This window comes from Salmo trutta, chromosome 6, assembly GCF_901001165.1.
Source record: "Salmo trutta chromosome 6, fSalTru1.1, whole genome shotgun sequence".
NCBI classification, from domain to species: Eukaryota; Metazoa; Chordata; class Actinopteri; order Salmoniformes; family Salmonidae; genus Salmo; species Salmo trutta.
The window spans coordinates 55,066,545-55,086,470 of NC_042962.1; the positions used below are offsets into that span (position 1 = coordinate 55,066,545).

At 42.1% G+C, this 19,926-nt stretch overlaps 2 protein-coding genes across 4 annotated transcripts in view; one reads left to right on the forward strand and one right to left on the reverse strand.

Annotated features, from left to right (window-relative positions):
• The window catches only part of LOC115196340 (lysine-specific demethylase 6A), a 45,419-nt gene extending 35,006 nt beyond the window's left edge, over positions 1 to 10,413 (reverse strand). Inside the window, exons 1-2 of one of the 2 annotated variants that reach the window (XM_029757081.1) lie at positions 9,882 to 10,413; positions 9,680 to 9,743 (exon numbers count right to left, since the gene is read on the reverse strand). In XM_029757081.1, the coding sequence (XP_029612941.1) occupies positions 9,680 to 9,743; positions 9,882 to 10,057 (240 nt within the window). In that variant the 5' untranslated portion in view covers positions 10,058 to 10,413. The remainder of the gene's footprint in view (positions 1 to 9,679; positions 9,744 to 9,881) is intronic. The other variant, XM_029757082.1, reaches the window with a different exon arrangement.
• Positions 10,414 to 11,469: 1,056 nt separating this feature from the next.
• Positions 11,470 to 19,089, forward strand: LOC115196342 (FUN14 domain-containing protein 1-like). Of its 2 annotated transcripts, none has more exons than XM_029757084.1 (5): positions 11,470 to 11,510; positions 13,532 to 13,712; positions 15,850 to 15,925; positions 16,326 to 16,460; positions 16,983 to 19,089. In XM_029757084.1, exons 1-5 carry the CDS (start codon positions 11,492 to 11,494, stop codon positions 17,058 to 17,060), a joined length of 489 nt encoding a protein of 162 aa, XP_029612944.1. In that variant the 5' UTR covers positions 11,470 to 11,491; the 3' UTR covers positions 17,061 to 19,089. The 2 variants fall into 2 exon arrangements, with proteins under 2 accessions (XP_029612944.1, XP_029612945.1); XM_029757085.1 differs by having other exon boundaries at positions 16,326 to 16,454.
• The last annotated feature ends 837 nt before the right edge of the window (positions 19,090 to 19,926 follow it).

Below are 19,926 nucleotides of genomic sequence, written 5' to 3' on the forward strand. Positions count from 1 at the left end.
GCCTGTGTGAAAAAGTAATTGCCCCCTTAAACTCAATAACTGGTTGTGCCACCTTTAGCTGCAATGACTCCAACCAAGCGCTTCCTGTAGTTGTTGATCCATCTCACGTCGCCGTGAAGAAATTTCAGCCCACTCTTCCATGTAGAACTGCTTTAACTTTGTGACTTTTCAAGCATGAACTGCTTGTTTCGATTTCACATGACTGGGAATACAGATACGCATCCACAGGTCACAGATACCTTAAAGAAATAGATGGGCATGGATCAGAAAACCAGTCAGTATCTGGTGTGACCACCATTTGCCTCATGCAGCATGACATCTCCTCTACACAGAGTTGATCAGGCTGTTGATTGTGGCCTGTTGTTCCACTCCTCTGCAATAGCTGTGCAAAGTTGCAGAATATTGTCAGGAACTGGAACACAATGTCGTACAGGTCGATCCAGAGCATCTCAAACACACTCAATAGGTGACATTGTCTGGTGAGTATGCAGGCCATGGAAGAACTGGGACATTTTCTGATTCCAGGAATTGTGGACAGATCCTTGCGACATGGGGACGTGCATCATCATGCTGAAACATGCTGATGGCGACGGATGAATGGCACGACAAAAGGCCTCAGGATCTCATTATGGTATCTGTGCATTCAAAATGTAATCGATAAAATACAATTGTGCTTGTTGTCGGTAGCTTATGCCTGCCCATACCATCACCCCACCATTGGGCACTCAGTTCACAACATTGACATCAGCAAACCGCTCGCCCACACGACGCCATACACGCCATCTGCCCGGTACAGTTGAAACCTGGATTAATCCGTGAATAGCACACTTCTCCAGTGTGCCAGCAGCCATCATAGGTGAGCATAAAACAACGTTGGAGGCAACTTATGTTAGAGAGATGAACATTAAATTCTCTGGCAACAGCCCTGGTGGACATTCCTGCAGTCAGCATGACAATTGCAGATATCTGTTGACAAAACTGCAAATTTTAGAGTGGCCTTTTATTGTCCCCAGCACAGGTTGCACCTGATCACGCTGTTTAAATCAGCTTCTTGATATGCCACACCTGTCAGGTGGATAGATTATATTGACAAAAGGAGAAATGCTCACTAACAGTGATGGAAACAAATTTGTTCACAAAATGAGAGAAAAGCTTTTTGTGTGTATTTCAGTTCACTTTACATGTTGCGTTTATATTTTATTTTTTGTTCAGTGTGTGCATATATAGCCTGAACAATGAAAAACAACCTCAGACCTTTATTCTTCTCCACCAAACTTCACAGTTGGCACTATGCAGTCAGGCAAGAAGCGTTCTCCTGGCATCTGCCAAACCCAGATTCGTCAATCGGACTGCCAGATGGTGAAGCATGATTTATCACTCCAGAGAATGCATCTCCACTGCTGCAGTGTTCAATGGTGGCGAGTTTTACACCACTCCAGCCGATGCTTGGCATTGTGCACGGTGAGCTTAGGCTTGTGTACAGCTGCTCAGCCATGGAAACCCATTTCCTTAAGCTCCCAACAGACATTTATTGTGTTGACGTTGCTTCCAGAGGCAGTTTGGAACTCGGTAGTGAGTGTTGCAATCGAGGACAGACGATTTCTGAGCTTGTTTGGCCTACCACTTCGCGGCTGTTGCTCCTAGACGTTTCTACTTCAGAATAACAGCACTTACAGTTGACCGGGGCAGCTCTAGTAGGGCAGAATTTTGACAAACTGACTTGTTGGAAAGGTGGCATCCTATGAAGGTGCCACGTTGAAAGTCACTGAGCTTTTCAGTAAGGATATTCTACTGCCCGTGTTTCTCTCTGGAGATCGCATGGCTGTGTGCCTGTCAGCAACGGGTGTGGCTGAAATAACCAAATCCACTAATTTGAAGGGGTGTTCACATACAGTACCTGGGGTCCTTTATTTTTACTATTTTCTACATTGTAGAATAATTGTGAAGACATCAAATCTATGAAATAACATATGGAATCATGTAGTAACCAAAAAAAAAGTGTTAATTTAAAATATATTTTTTATTTCAGATTCTTCAAAGTAGCCACCCTTTGCCTTGATGACAGCTTTGCACACTCTTGGTATTCTCTCAACCAGCTTCACGAGGTAGTCACCTTGAGAAAGCATTTTAATTAACAGGTGTGCCTTGTTAAAAGTTCATTTGTGGAATTTACCTTCTTAATGCGTAAAGAGCCAATCAGTTGTGTTGTGACAAGGTAGGGGTGTTATACAGAAGATAGCCCTATTTGGTAAAAGACCAAGTCCATATTATGGCAAGAACAGCTCAAATAAGCAAAGAGAAACGACAGTCCATAATTACTTTAAGACATGAAGGTCAGTCAGCACGGAAAAATAAGAACTGAAAGTTACTTCAAATAATGCAGTCGCAAAAACCATCAAGCTCTATGATGCAACTGGCTCTCATGAGGACCGCCACAGGAAAGGAAGACCCAGTTACCTCTGCTGCAGAGGATAAGTTCATTAGTTACCAGCCTCAGAAATTGCAGCCCAAATAAATGCATCAAAGTTCAAATAACAGACATAACATAACTGTTCAGAGGAGAATCAGGCCTTCAGTCAAATTTCTGCAAAGATACCACTAAAGGACAACAATAAGAAGAGACTTGCTTGTGCTAAGAAACACGAGCAATTGACATTAGACCAGTGGAAATCTGTACGTTGGTCTTATGAGTCCAAATTTGAGATTTTTGGTTCCAACCACCGTGTCTATCTGAGATGCAGAGTAGGTGAATGGATGATCACGGCATGTGTGGTTCCCACCGTGAAGCATGGAGGTGGTGGTGCATTGCTGTTGACACTGTTAGTGATTCATTTTGAATTTAAGGCACACTAATCCAGCATTGCTACCACAGCATTCTGCAGCAAAACGCCATCCCATCTGGTTTGGGCTTAGTGGTACTAACATTTGTTTTTCAACAGGACAATGACCCAACACACCTCCAGGCTGTGTAAGGGCTATTTGACCAAGAAAGAGAGTGATGGTGCTGCATCAGATGATCTGGCCTCCACAATCAACCGACCTCAACCCAATTGAGATGGTTTGGGATGAGTCGGACCGCAGAGTGAAGGAAAAGCAGCCAACAAGAGCTCAGCATATGGAACTCCTTCAAGACTGTTGGAAAAGCATTCCAGGTGAAGCAGGTTGAGAGAATGTCAAGAGTGAGTAAAGCTGTCATCAAGGTAAAGGGTGGCTACTTTGAAGAATCTCAAATATATTTCGATTTGTTTAACACTATTGGTTACTACATGATTCCATGTGTGTTATTTCATGTTTCATGTCTTCACTATTATTCTACAATGTAGAAAATAGTAAAAATAAAGAAAACCCTTGAATGAGTAGTTGTGTCCAAACCTTAGACTGGTACTGTATATGTTTTTGTATTTTACCCCCCTTTTCTCCACAATTTCATGATATCCAATCTCATCGCTGCAATTTCCTAAACAGGCTCGGTAGAGGTGAAGGTCGAGTCATGCATCCTCCGAAACATGACCCGTCAAACCGCGCTTCTTAACACCCACCCGCTTAACCCGGAAGCCAGCTGCACCAGTGTCTGAGGAAACACTGTTCAACTGACAACCGAAGTGAACCTGCAGGCACACGGCCCACCACAAGGAGTCGCTAGAACGTGATGAGCCAAGTAAAGCCCCTCCGGCCCAAAAGAATGACAAATTCTTATTTACAATGACGGGCCACTTGTAAAGCCCCCCTCGGCCAAACCCTCCACTAACCCGGACGACGCTGGGCCAATTGTGCGCCACCCCATGGGACTCCTGGTCACGGCCAGTTATGACAGCCTGGGATCGAACCTGGGTCTGTAGTTGATGCGTCCCTCACTGAGATGCAATGCCTTAGACTGCTGCGCCACTCGGGAGTTTTTTTAACATTTGAATTTGATTCTCTGTTGATTTTTTTAAATTTAACTATGCAAGTCAGTTTAAGAACAAATTCTTATTTACAATGACGGCCTACCTCAGCCAAACCCGGACGACGCTGGGCCAATTGTGCACCGCCCTATGGGACTCCCAATCACCGCAGCCTGGATTCGAACCTGGTACTGCAGTGACGCCTCTTGCGTCGAGATGCAGTGTCTTAGACCACTCAGTCACACAGACACTGGCAACTCGAGTGGCTCAAGTGCCCTTGTTGCTACGGCAACCTCCCGTCCTTAAAACGGACAGCTGAACATGTTTACCTCATCTGTGATATTTTAGTTAAAAGACAGGTTACAATTTTTTTTTTTAGCAATGTACCACCACTTCTTACTAGTAATACATTTTTTTTTTTTTAAACATTAAAGCATGCTCATCTGTTTTTTTGTTGTTGTAAAAAGACATGAATGGCTGGTAGAGAGATATATATATATATATTTTTTTTAATTTTATTTATCTACCTGCCACAGTGGCTGATGGAACAAAAAGTTAGTGTTGGGCCCTGGTACTTTCTCTTTGAACAGCTGAATAGTCTCAGGGTGATTGAGTGGTTGGGGATGTGTTTGTCAATGCCTTCTTATGTCGCCATTCAGACTGACTGGAGGTTTGTTTATGGTGGAAAGGGGGAGGGGCCAGGAGAAATGACAGACAGCACAGCTGAGGGAGGCCAAACCCAGAATTCAACTATCATCACAGATGACGAGATCAATCTAATTAAATGTAGCTGCGGCTCAAGCTTTATGAGAACGCTCGCACACCACACAGTTGGCCTAACAAGCATTCAAGTTCATATGACAAACTAGATAAAGTTTGCTGTTTACTCTAGTAAAGCGATGATGCCTAATGTGGCACTGGTACACAATGCTGCAGGAACGAACATTGGTGCTTGGTAGTGAGCTCCCACAATGCATCTTATTTCCTAACGAGCAACACGTCTCATGAAAGTAAAACACAAATACAATGATATGGGAATACGTAAACAAGTTGTAAATGTGATTTTATACCAATAAACAAACTGCAATTGATTCCATAACATATTAACGCTCCACTTCATATCAAACAAAGTCACCGCTGCTGCAAATAAAAAAGACAAATTGATTGTATACCCATTTGTAAGTGTGTGTGAATGTGGAAGGGGATGTTCATTCATTGATCTAAAATCAGTTTATTCCCAAAAATGGGTCAGGATGAGGGTGGCATGAAACATTGATTTTGTGTACTTGGATGGGGACAGTAAAAAACTCCAAAGAAAGTACCCACTATTATGCTTCTTCCTTTTAATGTCATCCTCATGCATTGAAGCTAAAATGCAACAATCATTCAATGGTACAGTTGTGCACATCCCAAACATGTGGTCCCATGTTTCATGAGGTGAAATAAAAGAACACAGAAATGTTCCATTCGCACAAAAAGCTTATTTCTCTCAAATGTTGCACAGAAATTTGTTTACATCCCTGTTAGTGAGAATTTCTCCTTTGCCAAGGAAATCCATCCACCTGACAGGTGTGGCATATCAAGAAGCTGATTAAATAAACAGCATGATCATTACACAGGTGCACCTTGTGCTGGTGACAATAAAAGGCTACTAAGATGTGCAGTTTTGCCACACAACGCCACAGATGTGTGCTGACTGCAGGAATGTCCACCAGAGCTGTTGCCAGATAGTTGAATGTTAATTTCTCTACCATAAACTGCTTCCGACATCATTTTAGAGAATTTGGCAGTACATCCAATCGGCCTCACAACCGCAGACCACGTGTAAGCATGCCACCCCAGGACCTCCATATCCGGCTTCTTCACCTGAGGGATCCTCTGGGACCAGCCACAAAGACAGCTGATGAAGTTGAGGAGCATTTCTGTCTGTAATAAAATCCTTGTGGGGAAAAGCCCATTCTCGTTGGCTGGGCCTGGCTCCCGAGTGGGTGAGCCAGGCTCCCAAGTGGTTGGGCCTATGCCCTCCCAAGGCTGCACCCCTGCCCTGTCATGTGAAATCCATAGATTAGGGACTAATTAGCTGCACCATAGAGAGCATTCTGACTGGTTGCATCACTGCCTGGGATGGCAACTGCTCGGCCTCCGACCGCAAGACACGGCAACTGCTCGGCCTCCGACCGCAAGACACGGCAACTGCTCGGCCTCCGACCGCAAGACACGGCAACTGCTCGGCCTCCGACCGCAAGACACGGCAACTGCTCGGCCTCCGACCGCGAGACACTACAGAAGGAAGTGCGTACGGCCAAGTACGTCACTGGGGTCAAGCTTTCTGCCATCCAGGACCTCTATACGAGGCAGTGTCAGGGGAAGGCCCTAAAAATTGTCAAAGACTCCAGCCACCCTAGTAGTAGACTGTTCTCTCTGCTACCACACGACAAGCGGAACCGGAGCGCCAAGTCTAGGTACAAAAGACTTCTTAACAGCTTCTACCGCCAAGCCATAAGACTCCTGAACAGCTAATCAAATAAATGGCTACCCAGACTATTTGCATTGTCCACCCCTCTTTTACACAGCTGCTACTCTCTGTTTATTATCTATGCATAGTCACTTTACCCCTACCCACATGTACATATTACCTTGACTAACCTGTGCCCCAGTACATTGACTCTGTACCGGTAGCTCCTGTATATAGCCTTGTTACTGTTATTTTACTGCTGCTCTTAAATTATTTGTAACTTATCACTTATTTTTCTTAAAACTGCATTGTTGGTTAAGGGCTTATAAGTAAGCATTTCACTGTAAGACCTGTTGTAGTTCTACTCATTCTATTTCTATGTTGTTGCCACTTAATCCAGTGGCGGCGATACAGTGACCCAGTTCTGTCAGTGGAGTTGAACTCTGCGTTATCTGGGCGTAGATAGCTGTGCAACAGAGCAACTGTGCACCATTCCAGACAGGGCAGACACTCAAAACTAATAAAGCTATAGAAGAAGATAATGAGCGGTAGAACACCTCACAGCAAAAAATAAACAAACAAAATCAGGAGACAAGTGATATAAAAATGGAACTCAAACCAATTGAGGGGGAAAAAATAAAATAAAGTGACACTGTTTAACAAATGTTGAGTCAGTAGGTTCACATAGGCTACTGGTTTTATCATCATAATGTCCAAACTTATCCCTGGTGGTCAATGTGCCATATAAAACAGCTGATGGAGGTGGGCTACATCAACATACACATTTTAGAAAGTAGCAAGACAATTGCAAAACCAGGTGCAATGCAGCAGAAACGCATACGGGTCATTCATTTAGTGCATGGAAAATATACATTAATGTCAAGATTTAAATTGACCACATCCCTAAGAGTGTGTCATGTGATGGCTGGGGTGAATACCAGGGTGTAGGGTAGCTAGTAATGTTACATGGGGCAGTTTGGCCAAGGGCTGCATTCCCCAAAGTGCAAGGGGCTGGTTTTAGTATGTGACATCCCGCTAGCATCTGCCCACCCACTTCTCAGAGTAGGGATATAAGGAGTACCTTTAACCTATACAATATGAACCTAGGCAACCTTTAAAGTGAGATCTAAACAAGCCAAAAAAACGACATGACATTTTAAAACAAACTGTATCTCGGATATGAAGAGACAACGGGGTCATTCCTTCATTGGACCCCTGCATCACTTTGGAGATAATAAATGTGGACAGAATGCATGGGTATAAAGTCCCAGCTAAATGCCAAGACAGTGCAGTCTTTCCCCTGTATTCCTTTTTATTAAATAAATATCATTATTTATTGGGGTGTTAAACATTCTCAGTGTAAAATGAAGACTAAACCCAGATAAAGTACGTAAAAAAAATATATTTATTATTTTTAAGTAAGATCACCTTTGATAACTAACGATCACCAAAATAAAAACTAGACAGTCAGGAGAATCAAATTCTAAAAATGTCATGCATGGGGTCCCCATTGATTTTGTTACATTTGAGTCACTCAAATAGCTAAGAACACAGGATAAGCCATGGCAAAATGTGTAGAATTGCAGGAAATTAACTTTAAAATATCAACATTGTCTCTGCGGCCATGCCGGGACACTAAAATTTCAGTCAGTGACAGCTCCATTAGCCACGCTCCCACTACAAAGCCAACCTTGCCACCGCTGCTGAAAAAAATACGAGGGGAAATAATGCAGGGAGAATGGCTGAATTGGTGAGGGTTTGAACTGGCTGGCATAGTGGTGTGGCCAGTTTGCCATCATCTCTCCAGTGATTTGAATTGGCAATAGATTATGCTTTTTTGTTTATGTTGCCGGCAAGCCTACTTTCTAAGCACCCTGGGGAGCCAATCACTTCTTTTTGGTGGCAACATAGTATGGGGATAGAAGCTTCCAATTGTAAACACCAACTGTGAACATAAAACAATTCTATATAATGAGCAAAAATGTATAAATGTGTGTGCAACTTTGCCCTTTGTTCACTGTCCAATGTGCTAGCTACAGGTTGATGCTGGGATGCAAAACCTAGCTACGAAGGGACCCATCCACAGAGGGTCAATGAAAACTGTCAACAAACCAACATAAGCCACACGGCTAAAGGGGTCAATCAAAACCTGCTAACGAATTGCATGTAATTTCGTTCGATAGATGTTTTAATTGAGCTCACCACAGCTAGATTTCGGTGTCACTACTCCCTGTCCCGCCATCTTGGACTGGCCCAAGCAGCCATTACTAGCTAGCTATCCAAACAGCTAACACGTTTAGCTAACGTTAGTTAGCAGCCATTGGAACATAGCGAAAGCCCGTCACAAATCAACACCAACTCCGGGGCACGAGAACGACTCAAATTCATGCATACATTTTGCACGAGCCAGATACACAGTGCAGCAAGCAAACACACTTTCCTGGCACCATGGGAAGTCTACTCCATGATAGAACGTTAAATCGCCATTAAAACAACGTAGCCTTCCTAAACGTTAGCTAGTTCTCTGACCAAGTAAGGTCACTATCATACTCGGTAGATATGGCTAGCGGGCTACAACACGTTACCTAACGCTTATATGACAGTAATGATGTTATCTGTAAAAAGCCATATTCTATATGTCCCTGACCACTGAATCTCTAGCTGGCTAACATTCAGAATGAGCTGGCCAACTCCAGAATCCAACAACGCACGTTCCACAAGCTAGTTAACGTTATCAAACTAGCAGGGGACTAGCTAGACATTTGCTAGCAGGCTAAATTAAAAGGTTAGCATGTGGTGGTTCGTCTTATCAATATAAATAACTAGCCCGCAAGTATGTACTTGAGATGTTATATATTACACAGCCAGCTGGCTAACGTTACTTAACAAGCTTTTTCAGCCACCAGGCTTGTTAGCCATTTCTACTGCACCCAATACAATCCAGCTTGGCAGAAACATTTGATATGACAAGCCTTTGTGACTAACAAATAGCTAAGTTGACGAGTTAGATAAATGCAAGGCCACCCTAATAACGAAAATAGCCAGTTGGGTTACTAAAATGTGTTTATGCAATGGAAAAGCCGTTAATTTTCACTATTGGATTAACTAGCGAGGGAGAGAAGTAGGGTAGGAACGCTGCGTAGCCGCAGGGTCGCTCTGCGCACATCGTGTGATGGGTGTATGGTTAACCAGAGTCCGTGCTCTCACCTGAGAGTGGACTGGCTTTGTTAGTTAGTTTAACATAGTTACACGTATTACTATGTGGGCAAGAATGTAGAAGGTTCAAGTGTTGTGGTTCAAGGACCGGCTGGTCCTGTGTGTTTGCAACTTAGCGAGCTACCTTCAACAGTAAGGCCTTCGTTCTGGCGCCATCTTCATGAAGCCTCTGAAATCCAAACAGTGAGCTGCAAGCAAGAAGACAACACAGGCGGTTCAGTATCACTTGCACTCCCGTGCAAATGGATTTAACGTATAAAAACGGCAAACGCGTGTACAGAATATTAAGAAAACACCAGAGGTGTGTGCAGGGCTTTGACTCCGACCTGTCAATTCCGACCAAGCTGTCCCTCTCTTGGGCTGTCAGCGTCGGAAAGTCCTCCTCGGTTTCACTGGCTTTTCCCGCCGCCATTTTCTTTTCCTCATCACCACCAGAAGCCGAGCCGAGACTCCGAGCAGCAGCGCAGGCAGCAACAGCGAGCGAGACTCCGCACGATTGCATGGAATCGCGACGAGAGGGCGAACGAAATACTCCACCAAATCAAAGAAGGAAAACTAAAAACGTATTAAGATAGAATAAACTTTTCTCCACGATCAAAACGCAATTCAAAATGGTAAATCCTTTCAGGAAAACAAGTACCCCTCCAAAAAGTATTCGCGTCACATTTTTAGGCACCGTTTATGCAACTAATCAAATGTAATGCATGAAGTTCAATTCTTGCAGTTTGAAAATAGTATTATTTGACCATAAAATTCCCCTCAGCTACCAGCTTAAAGTTGTTATAATTGTGTCACACAAGCAAGCGAACCCACGCGCCGCCGTAGTCACGCCTCTCCTACCTCTTCAGCCAATAGATATGTCTGAATATCAGCATATGACATGAAGTTTTTTTTACCCATCATCATTTATCTTTTTACAAACCACAGAAATCAATTATACATGTTCATTATTTTCTCAAAAGCAAAAATGGTTATATTGTATAGGTATTCAAATTGATTGATTTGTTTTGCAAAGTGCATAAATAACCATGTTAAATAGCTACATGCAAACTGTCATATTACTAAATATATTTAAGAGTGACAACTGAGAAATTTGTGCAAATACTTGATACCAGTATTATTTGCTGTTGATGGGTAAGCATGTCTAAATAAAACGTTGCAATGATGTGTCGAGGTAAGAATTCTGATTAGGACTGTGTAACTACTTGTCAAATATTTCTCACCCTGCAATGTTCACATCCTAATAATCATCATCCTTGCCCTAGGCCCCACATTCCTATACGTTTTTGTGGTTGATACCAATTTGATCTGTTTGCATTTTTTAAAATGTACTAGCTAGTTCTACTGTATTTATGTACAGTATATCTACTGTGTTATGAATTACATTCTCACTTTTGTACATGTCTTGAAAATGAAATTAATAGCAATCATTCTTGTTGGTGTTTTTTCCCCCCAGCTGTAGACATTTTCAAAATACCCAGACTCATTTGTTAGACAAGACATATCAATCCAATGTAAAATCCTCAAATCTAATTATCCAAATAGTTTTTTTGATGTATCATAAAACACTTTGAACATATTACTTTATAAAATCTTACTATTTATTTTGATATCAATTGATTATATATAAGTTACAGTATTTGATGTAGATTTGAATTACATTCAAATCAATTTAAATGTTCAAGGGATAAAGTGATAGCTATTTTGGGCAGAAATTGAATCTAATATGAGGGAAATCGAATCTTATTTTGTATGGAACATTTTTATGCGTCCAAATGAAATTGTCAACATTCTGCAACATTTCAAAGAAAGAGCAAAGTGTTAAAATACTGATGTGGCAAAGCATCATTCTGTAGGCGGGGCCAGCAGAGGTTTATAAAGCTCAGGGGCGGGGCTTGCATACCGCGGTCAACATCCTGATGTAATTTTCTCCAAAATGGCGGATCGCAAAGAAGGTTAGTGCTAGCCCATGTTTATGGATAAAATCATCTTGAATTGTAACAACGAATCAGCTATACTATATATAGATAGTTCCAATATCAAGAAATCTAAACACTCAAATATTGTTATCCGAACTGCTGCGGCTTTTGACAGGGGGACTTTACTGACTAGATGGCTAGCTTTGTTGCTAGCAATTTAGCCTAATTTCTAAACAATGGCATGCAATCGCCCATCGACCCAAATACCAGCCATTGGCATTGTGAACCCTTTTGTTTTTGTCACCCATGGCTCCTATTCCGACTACTGTAACGTTATCGCAGATATACACTTTATAGTAATGACGTGAACGTGATTACCAACTAAACAATTATTCCAGTCATGTTTTAAATCAATATTCAATGAATTAATGTGTTTTGTGAATCCTATCAATACTACTATGAAGTTACAGCAAAGATTTAGATGCATGCATTGGAACTGTTTCTTGACTGTGAGGTAATTGGACTGAATTTGGACCTGAAACCTGCCCTAGGTTTGGTTTCTCAAATGATTGCCTCGCCTGGTTCACCAAGTACTTCTCTGATAGAGTTCAATGTGTCAAATCGGATGGCCTGTGGTCCGGGCCTCTGGTAGTCTCTATGGGGGTGCCACAGGGTTCAATTCTTGGGCCAACTCTTTTCTCTGTATACATCAATGATGTCGCTCTTGCTGCTGGTGAGTATCTGATCCACCTCTACGCAGACGACACCATTCTGTATACTTCTGGCCCTTCTTTGGACACTGTATTAACAACCCTCCAGACGAGCTTCAATGCCATACAACTCTCCTTCCGTGGCCTCCAACTGCTCTTAAATACAAGTAAAACTAAATGCATGCTCTTCAACCGATCGCTGCCTGCACCTGCCCGCCCGTCCAGCATCACGACTCTGGACGGTTCTGACTTAGAATATGTGGACAACTACAAATACCTAGGTGTCTGGTTAGACTGTAAGCTCTCCTTCCAGACTCACATCAAACATCTCCAATACAAAGTTAAATCTAGAATTGTCTTCCTATTTTGCAACAAAGCATCCTTCACTCATGCTTCCAAACATACCCTCATAAAACTTACCATCCTACCGATCCTCGACTTCGGCGATGTCATTTACAAAATAGCCTCCAATACCCTACTCAATAAACTGGATGCAGTATATCACAGTGACATCTGTTTTGTCAACAAAGCCCCATATACTACCCACCACTGCGATCTGTACGCTCTCGTTGGCTGGCCCTCGCTTCATACTCGTCGCCAAACCTACTGGCTCCAGGTCACCTACAAGACCCTGCTAGGTAAAGTCCCCCCTTATCTCCGCTCACTGGTCACCATAGCAGCACCCACCTGTAGCACGCGCTCCAGCAGGTATTTCTCTCTGGTCACCCCCAAAGCCAATTCCTCCTTTGGCCGTCTCTCCTTCCAGTTCTGTGCTGCCAATGACTGGAACGAACTACAAAAATCTCTGAAACTGGAAACACTTATCTCCCTCACTAGCTTTAAGCACCAGCTGTCAGAGCAGCTCGCAGATCACTGCACCTGTACATAGCCCATCTATAATTTAGCCCATACAACTACCGCTTCCCCTACTGTATTTATTTATTTTGCTCCTTTACACCCCATTATTTCTATTTCTACTTTGCACTTTCTTCCACTGCAAATCTACCATTCCAGTGTTTTACTTGCTATATTGTATTTACTTTGCCACCATGGCCTTTTTTGCCTTTACCTCCCTTATCTCACCTCATTTGCTCACATTGTATGTAGACTTATTTTTCTACTGTATTATTGACTGTATGTTTGCTTTACTCCATGTGTAACTCTTTGTTGTTGTATGTGTCGAACTGCTTTGCTTTATCTTGGCCAGGTCGCAATTGTAAATGAGAACTTGTTCTCAACTTGCCTACCTGGTTAAATAAAGGTGAAATAAAAAAAATAAAAAAGGTTGCCTAGATGATAGAAAGTGAAAGCAAAACAGTTTAAATTCTTTGTATGTCTTCATCCCAGATGACATCTTATCAGAAAAGGATGAGCCGGAGAGCGAGGATGAGACCTATGAGGTGGTGGACCTGACAGAGTACGCCCGGAGGCACCAATGGTGGAGCATGGTGTTTGGGAATAACTCTGGTCCCCTCGCTGAGAAATACTCTGTGACCACGCAGATCGTGATGGGAGGGGTCACTGGCTGGTATGCAACCCAAAGCAAAGGTGTATAGGCTAAATATGCTTATTATACAAATGTCTGGATCTTTGGCCCCTAGGAAACACATCAACACATTTCAGTGATGAAATGCATAGTATGAGTCGGTGATGTAGTCAAGTCACTAAACCTTGAGTCCCAAGTCCCTAGTAGAGGTCGACCGATTAATCGGAATGGCCGATTTAATTAAGGCCGATTTCAAGTTTTCATAACAATCGGCATTTTTGGCCACCGATCATGGCCGATTACATTGCACTCCAAGGGAGGAGACTGTGTGGCAGGCTGACTACCTGTTATGCGAGTGCAGCAAGAAGCCAAGGTACGGTGCTAGCTAGCATTAAACGTATCTTATAAAAAACAATCAATCTTAACATAATCACTAGTTAACTACACATGGTTTATGATATTACTATTTATGATATGTCGTGCGTTGCATTCAATCGATGCGGTGCCTGTTAATTTATTATTGAATCACAGCCTACTTCGCCAAACGGGTGATTTAACAAGAGCATTCGCAAAAAAAGCACTGTCGTTGCACCAATGTGTACCTAACCATAAACATCAACGCCTTTCTTAAAATCAATACACAAGTATATATTTTGAAACCTGCATATTTAGTTAATATTGCCTGCTAACATGAATTTCTTTTAACTAGGGAAATTGTGTCACTTCTCTTGCGTTCATTGCACGCAGAGTCAGGGTATATGCAACAGTTCGGCCGCCTGGCTCGTTGCGAACTAATTTGCCAGAATTTTACTTAATTATGACATAACATTGAAGGTTGTGCAATGTAACAGGAATATTTAGACTTAGGGATGCCACCCGTTAGATAAAATACGGAACGGTTCCGTATTTCACTGAAAGAATAAACGTTTTATTTCACTGAAAGAATAAACGGATTTTACCATATTAATGACCTAAGGCTCGTATTTCTGTGTGTTATTATGTTATAATTAAGTCTAAGATTTTATATTTGATAGAGCAGTCTGACTGGGCGGTGGTAGGCAGCAGCAGGCTCGTAAGCATTCATTCAAACAGCACTTTCGTGCGTTTGCCAGCAGCTCTTCGCAATGCTTCAAGCATTGCGCTGTTTATGACTTCAAGCCTATCAACTTCTGAGATTAGGCTGGTGTAACCGATGTGAAATGGCTAGTTAGTTAGCGGGGTGCGAGCTAATAGAGTTTCAAATGTCACTCGCTCTGAGACTTGGAGTAGTTGTTCCCCTTGCTCTCCAAGGGCCGCGGCATTTGTGGAGCGATGGGTAATGCTGCTTCGAGGGTGGCTGTTGTCGATGTGTTCCTGGTTCGAGCCCAGGTAGGGGCGAGGAGAGGGACGGAAGCTATACTGTTACACTGGCAATACTAAAGTGCCTATAAGAACATCCAATAGTCAAAGCTATATGAAATACAAATGGTATAGAGAGAAATAGTCCTATAATTCCGATAATAACCTCAACCTAAAACTTCTTACTTGGGAATATTGAAGACTCATGTTAAAAGGAACCAACAGCTTTCATATGTTCTCATGTTCTGAGCACATGTTCTATTGCACTTTTACTTCTCCAACACTTTGTTTTTGCATTATTTAAACCAAATTGAACATGTTTCATTATTTATTTGAGGCTAAATTGATTTGATTGATGTATTATATTAAGTTAAAATAAAAGTGTTCATTCAGTATTGTTGTAATTGTCATTATTACAAATAAATACAAAATTTGGCCGATTTAATCGTTATCGGCTTTTTTTGGTCCTCCAATAATCGCTATCGGCGGTGAAAAATCAGAATCGGTCGACCTCTAGTCCCTAGTGTTCCGGTCCGAGTACTTTAGTCTCGAGTCGAGTCACAAGTCCCTTGGTAGTGCTAAAAGCTGTAGTCCAACCATTTAAAAATCCAAATTCTCTTCAACTGTTGGCACATTTTAAGGATATCTCTAACATTTGCTGTTGTAGTTAGTAGGCCCCCTATTTTAAATTGTGCATCAGAGAGATTTTCTGACAACAAAGTCACTTCTGGTCCAGTCCGAGTTGAGCCATGAAAATTGTGACTTGAGTCCGAGTCAAGTCTGAGTCCTGGACTGGAGTACTACAACACTGCTATCAGTCACTCCTCTCTCTCACATTCAGGTGTGCAGGATACTTGTTCCAGAGAGTAGGGAAGATAGCTGCTACTGCCATAGGTGGAGGGTTCCTGTTGTTACAGGTAAGAATGCATCATATTTGTATTGAGTCAACGCTGGGTACTTACATAATACACATCTCTATTTCATTTTTAAAATGTATTTAACTAGGCAAGTCCGTTAAGAACAAATTCTTATTTTCAATGACGGCCTACCCCGTCCAAACTCTAATCCGGAAGACGCTGGGCCAGTTGTGCGCTGCCCTATGGGACTCCCAATCACTGCCAGTTGTGATACAGCCTGGAATCGAACCAGGGTCTATAGTGACGCCTCTAGCACTGAGATGCAGTGCCTTAGTTCACATCAACTAAGACGCCACTCGGGAGCACCAATGAGATCACATGTAACAACGTGAACGGAGTGCCACTTCAAATGCAACCCAACAATCCCCACTCATTTTCCTTTCTGCACCTTCTCCTGCAGATAGCGAATCACAGTGGCTACGTGCAGGTGGACTGGAAGAAAGTGGAGAAGGACGTGAACAAAGCAAAGAAACACCTGAAGAAGAGAACCAAGCAAGCAGCCCCTGAAATTAACTCCTTCTTCGAGGAGGTAAAGGTATTAATAACACTGCCTGACTTTCCTAATAGTAACTCTATGGTAGGCTATTGTGCCTATAGTATTGTGTGATTCTAAAAGGTGAACATGTTTGAGATGTGTGCGTGCTCATTGGTCCTTTATCTATCAGTTCATTTATTCCGTGAGACCAACACCAGTACCTGGGTGTGGGAGCTGCTTTTTGATTCAATTGGATTTACAGTCCATTTGAATCTCAGTGCCTTGCATTGCATGTACTTATGACAAAAAAATATATACTTAATTATCATATTTGGGGGAAATAGCTAAGTTCATAAATACCTGAGTCATCCGCAGCCATTTGATGGACTAATAATGCAGCAACAACGCCCTCTAGCGAACTCACACTGTAAAAGCACATTCCTGGATTTATCACAAGCAGAAACTAAAGTATACCCTGCGTATAAGATTCTTATTTTTCCATCTATTATCACTTATAACCCTTCAGTTATTGGGGGTGACCTCTCACAGTCTGCTTGTTTTCTCTCCTTCCCCTCTCTGCAGGCCACAGAGTTTGTCAAGAAGAACATTGTCCTGTCCAGCGGGTTTGTGGGTGGATTCCTCCTGGGCTTAGCCTCCTAAGGGCGTCGGGACCAATTCACGACTGAGGAAGTCGTTACATAGGAAGAAGGAAGCTGTCATTACTGTGAACTGAGCCGCCACACGGGATGTTGTCATTAACTGTGAATCGCTGTCTTTCTCCCAGCACGGAACTAGTCATGAAACGGGTTTGGGAGGAGGCTGAACATGTGAAGCTGCCACTTTATGCCCCCCTGGGTGCTCTCTTCCGTTACTGCCCAACTGATCTGAGTCTAGCTTGTCCACCGTCTAGCTTGTCCTCTTTTTCTTCTATTTATCTGGTGGTTTCTGATCCAGGATCAGTTGTTTGGGCCTGTTGTATACTTCATATTCATAATCAGCACTACCCCCAATGTCAATGTATGTGAAAATGTCACGTTTCTATGTTTTGAATCAGCTATATATATATATATATATATTATACAACTAATTTTGACTTCAAAACATAGAAACACAGAATTTTCACATACGTTGATGTTAGGGGAGTTCTGGAGATGATAAATACAATATTGAAAATGTTAGAAATGTCCCTTTAAGTGCACAACGCGACACCTCTTGATACACTATGATAAACTACTAATATACTGTACCACACACTGGACATAGGATTACTCAGCCCCTGTCTATCTGGTGCCCTCTTTTACCTGGAAGAACAGGTCCAGGATCAGGAATGTGTCCCAAATGGCACCAATTGCCCATACGGCTCTGGTCAAATGCAGTGCACTATGTAGGAAATAGGGTGCCATTTGGGACACAGCCCAGCTCTCCCTACACTCAGACCAAAGTTTTACCACCCTGTGCTATTCAACAAAATGTGTCTGCAGACCTGTTGTTACGGGGTTAATATACCAACACCTGATCACTGCACTCATTCCAAAAAATGTGAACCTGCTATCAGTGTAGTAATGGGAAAAAATTAGATTTAGTCATGTGTAGAATACACTATCTGTTTTATAGATAGAAGGAAATGCACAGTATAAAGTCAGTGTTCAGTTGCTTATGAGTTGCTCCATATTGTGTCTTTAACTATTTAAATATTACGTGTCAGGAGTATGATTTTCCATTTGTTTCTGTACTTCACCAAGTGCACATTAACTTCTTGCTGCCGTTAACCTCCATTTTGTATGTTCTGACTTCCTGAATGCTGTTTTGAAATCTTGATAACCAACCAACCATAACTATGGATTTGTCTTATGTTTCTGTTTTGTCAAATAAAGTTGCCTGATTTTTGTAGGTTAGCAATGTTAACAGTTTGTGTGGTCACTGGACTGCATGGCAGACATGCATACTTTCAGGGCTTGATGTTTACACTGAGGGAATTAACAGTCTATCTTGACACGTTTAACTTCTCAACAATATACTTATTTTGATTATTAAAGCCAGCATGACTTTTCAGATTTCAGTAGCTCTATGGCTGCCTTTACACAGGAAACCCAACTCCGATCTTTTGCCAATTTATTGGTATTTTGGCCTATCAGGTCAGATTTTTTGCCAGTAATTTCGGCAAAAGATCATAATTGGGCTGCCTGTGTAAGTGTAGTCTATGAGTTCCGGTGATGCAAATGTCCAGATTTTATGATGTGAATAGAAATGGATGCTTCCTTGCGTCAGCATGGAGGATGGGTTTGTAATAACTACCATGCATGTCACAGCAACAATGAATGAATGAGCTTTGTCACAATACTAAGATATTTCACCACTATGTCTGTGCATTCATCTACATTGTGAAATCTGCTTTTGAAAGGTACTGCATGTAGAAAGAGACAAAGGAAGATACTCACCAAATCAAATCTGAAATAAGTACCAATTGTAAATGTTTTGTGTTTAGTTTACCTCTGTCACAGAGTACAATATAAATTCATTAATAAATTAAAGATTTTGGGGTTTATATTAAATGCACATTGAATTGGGGTTTAGTCCTGATAGGCTTTCTGTAGCTAGAGGTTTAGTTCCGGGATTTATGAAGTACTCTGTCAATTGACTTGACAAAGAACCTTCTTTCAAATAAAATTGTATTGATTTATTGTAATTTCATAATGTCCTGTCAGAGGCATATTGATTTGTGTAAATAATGACTCTTCAATGTCTATTGAGCTGAATGAAGCTGAAAAACAGAGGCAGCCATGATGTTACCTCACCAGAGTGCCTCTCTCTGCCCTGTGTTACTGTAGCTGCCAGCACCACACTACCACTGGTCCCTCCCTGTTGCTATGGAAACTGCTCTTTTTCTCTTTCTCTCTTCCGCTTGCTCTCTTGTGGTGTGGTGAGGCCTTCCCTCTTTTCCACTCTCTTTCTCACTGCCTTTCTCTGTCCTCTCTCTGTTTCTCTCGCTTTCTCTTTCCAGTCCTGCCTTTTTCTTTGTTTTTACCTCTATCTCGCTCCCTCTATCTGTGAGTGTGCCCATGTGTAATGGTATAGGGGTAGAGGGGGATATTAGAGTGGGGGGAATGAGATGAGTCCCACTCTCCACCATTCGATGACCACATCACCAACCAATCGGATCATCAATAGCCCCAAATAAATCCAACCAATAGTAGGGTAAAGCCAGAGTATGAGTGCCATGGAAACTGCAAGGGATGTTTTATATTAGCAGCTCGCCCTAGTGGCACCAGATACCGGTACACCTCAGTCAGGCTGTTCAAAGCAGTTATTAATCCATTGATCGTAATCTAAGGGCTGCATCTTCATACTTAAACCTCTCCTCATATCTCCATTATCTGCACTGATACGAAAAAAAATAGAAAAGGCAAATTCGATATGGTGCATTTATGTACTAGGTACTGGCTTTCACTAGTTACTTCATATTAGTAGAGGAAAGACAGGAGACAGGAAACAAATTATACTTTTGAGATACAACCTAATCCATGCC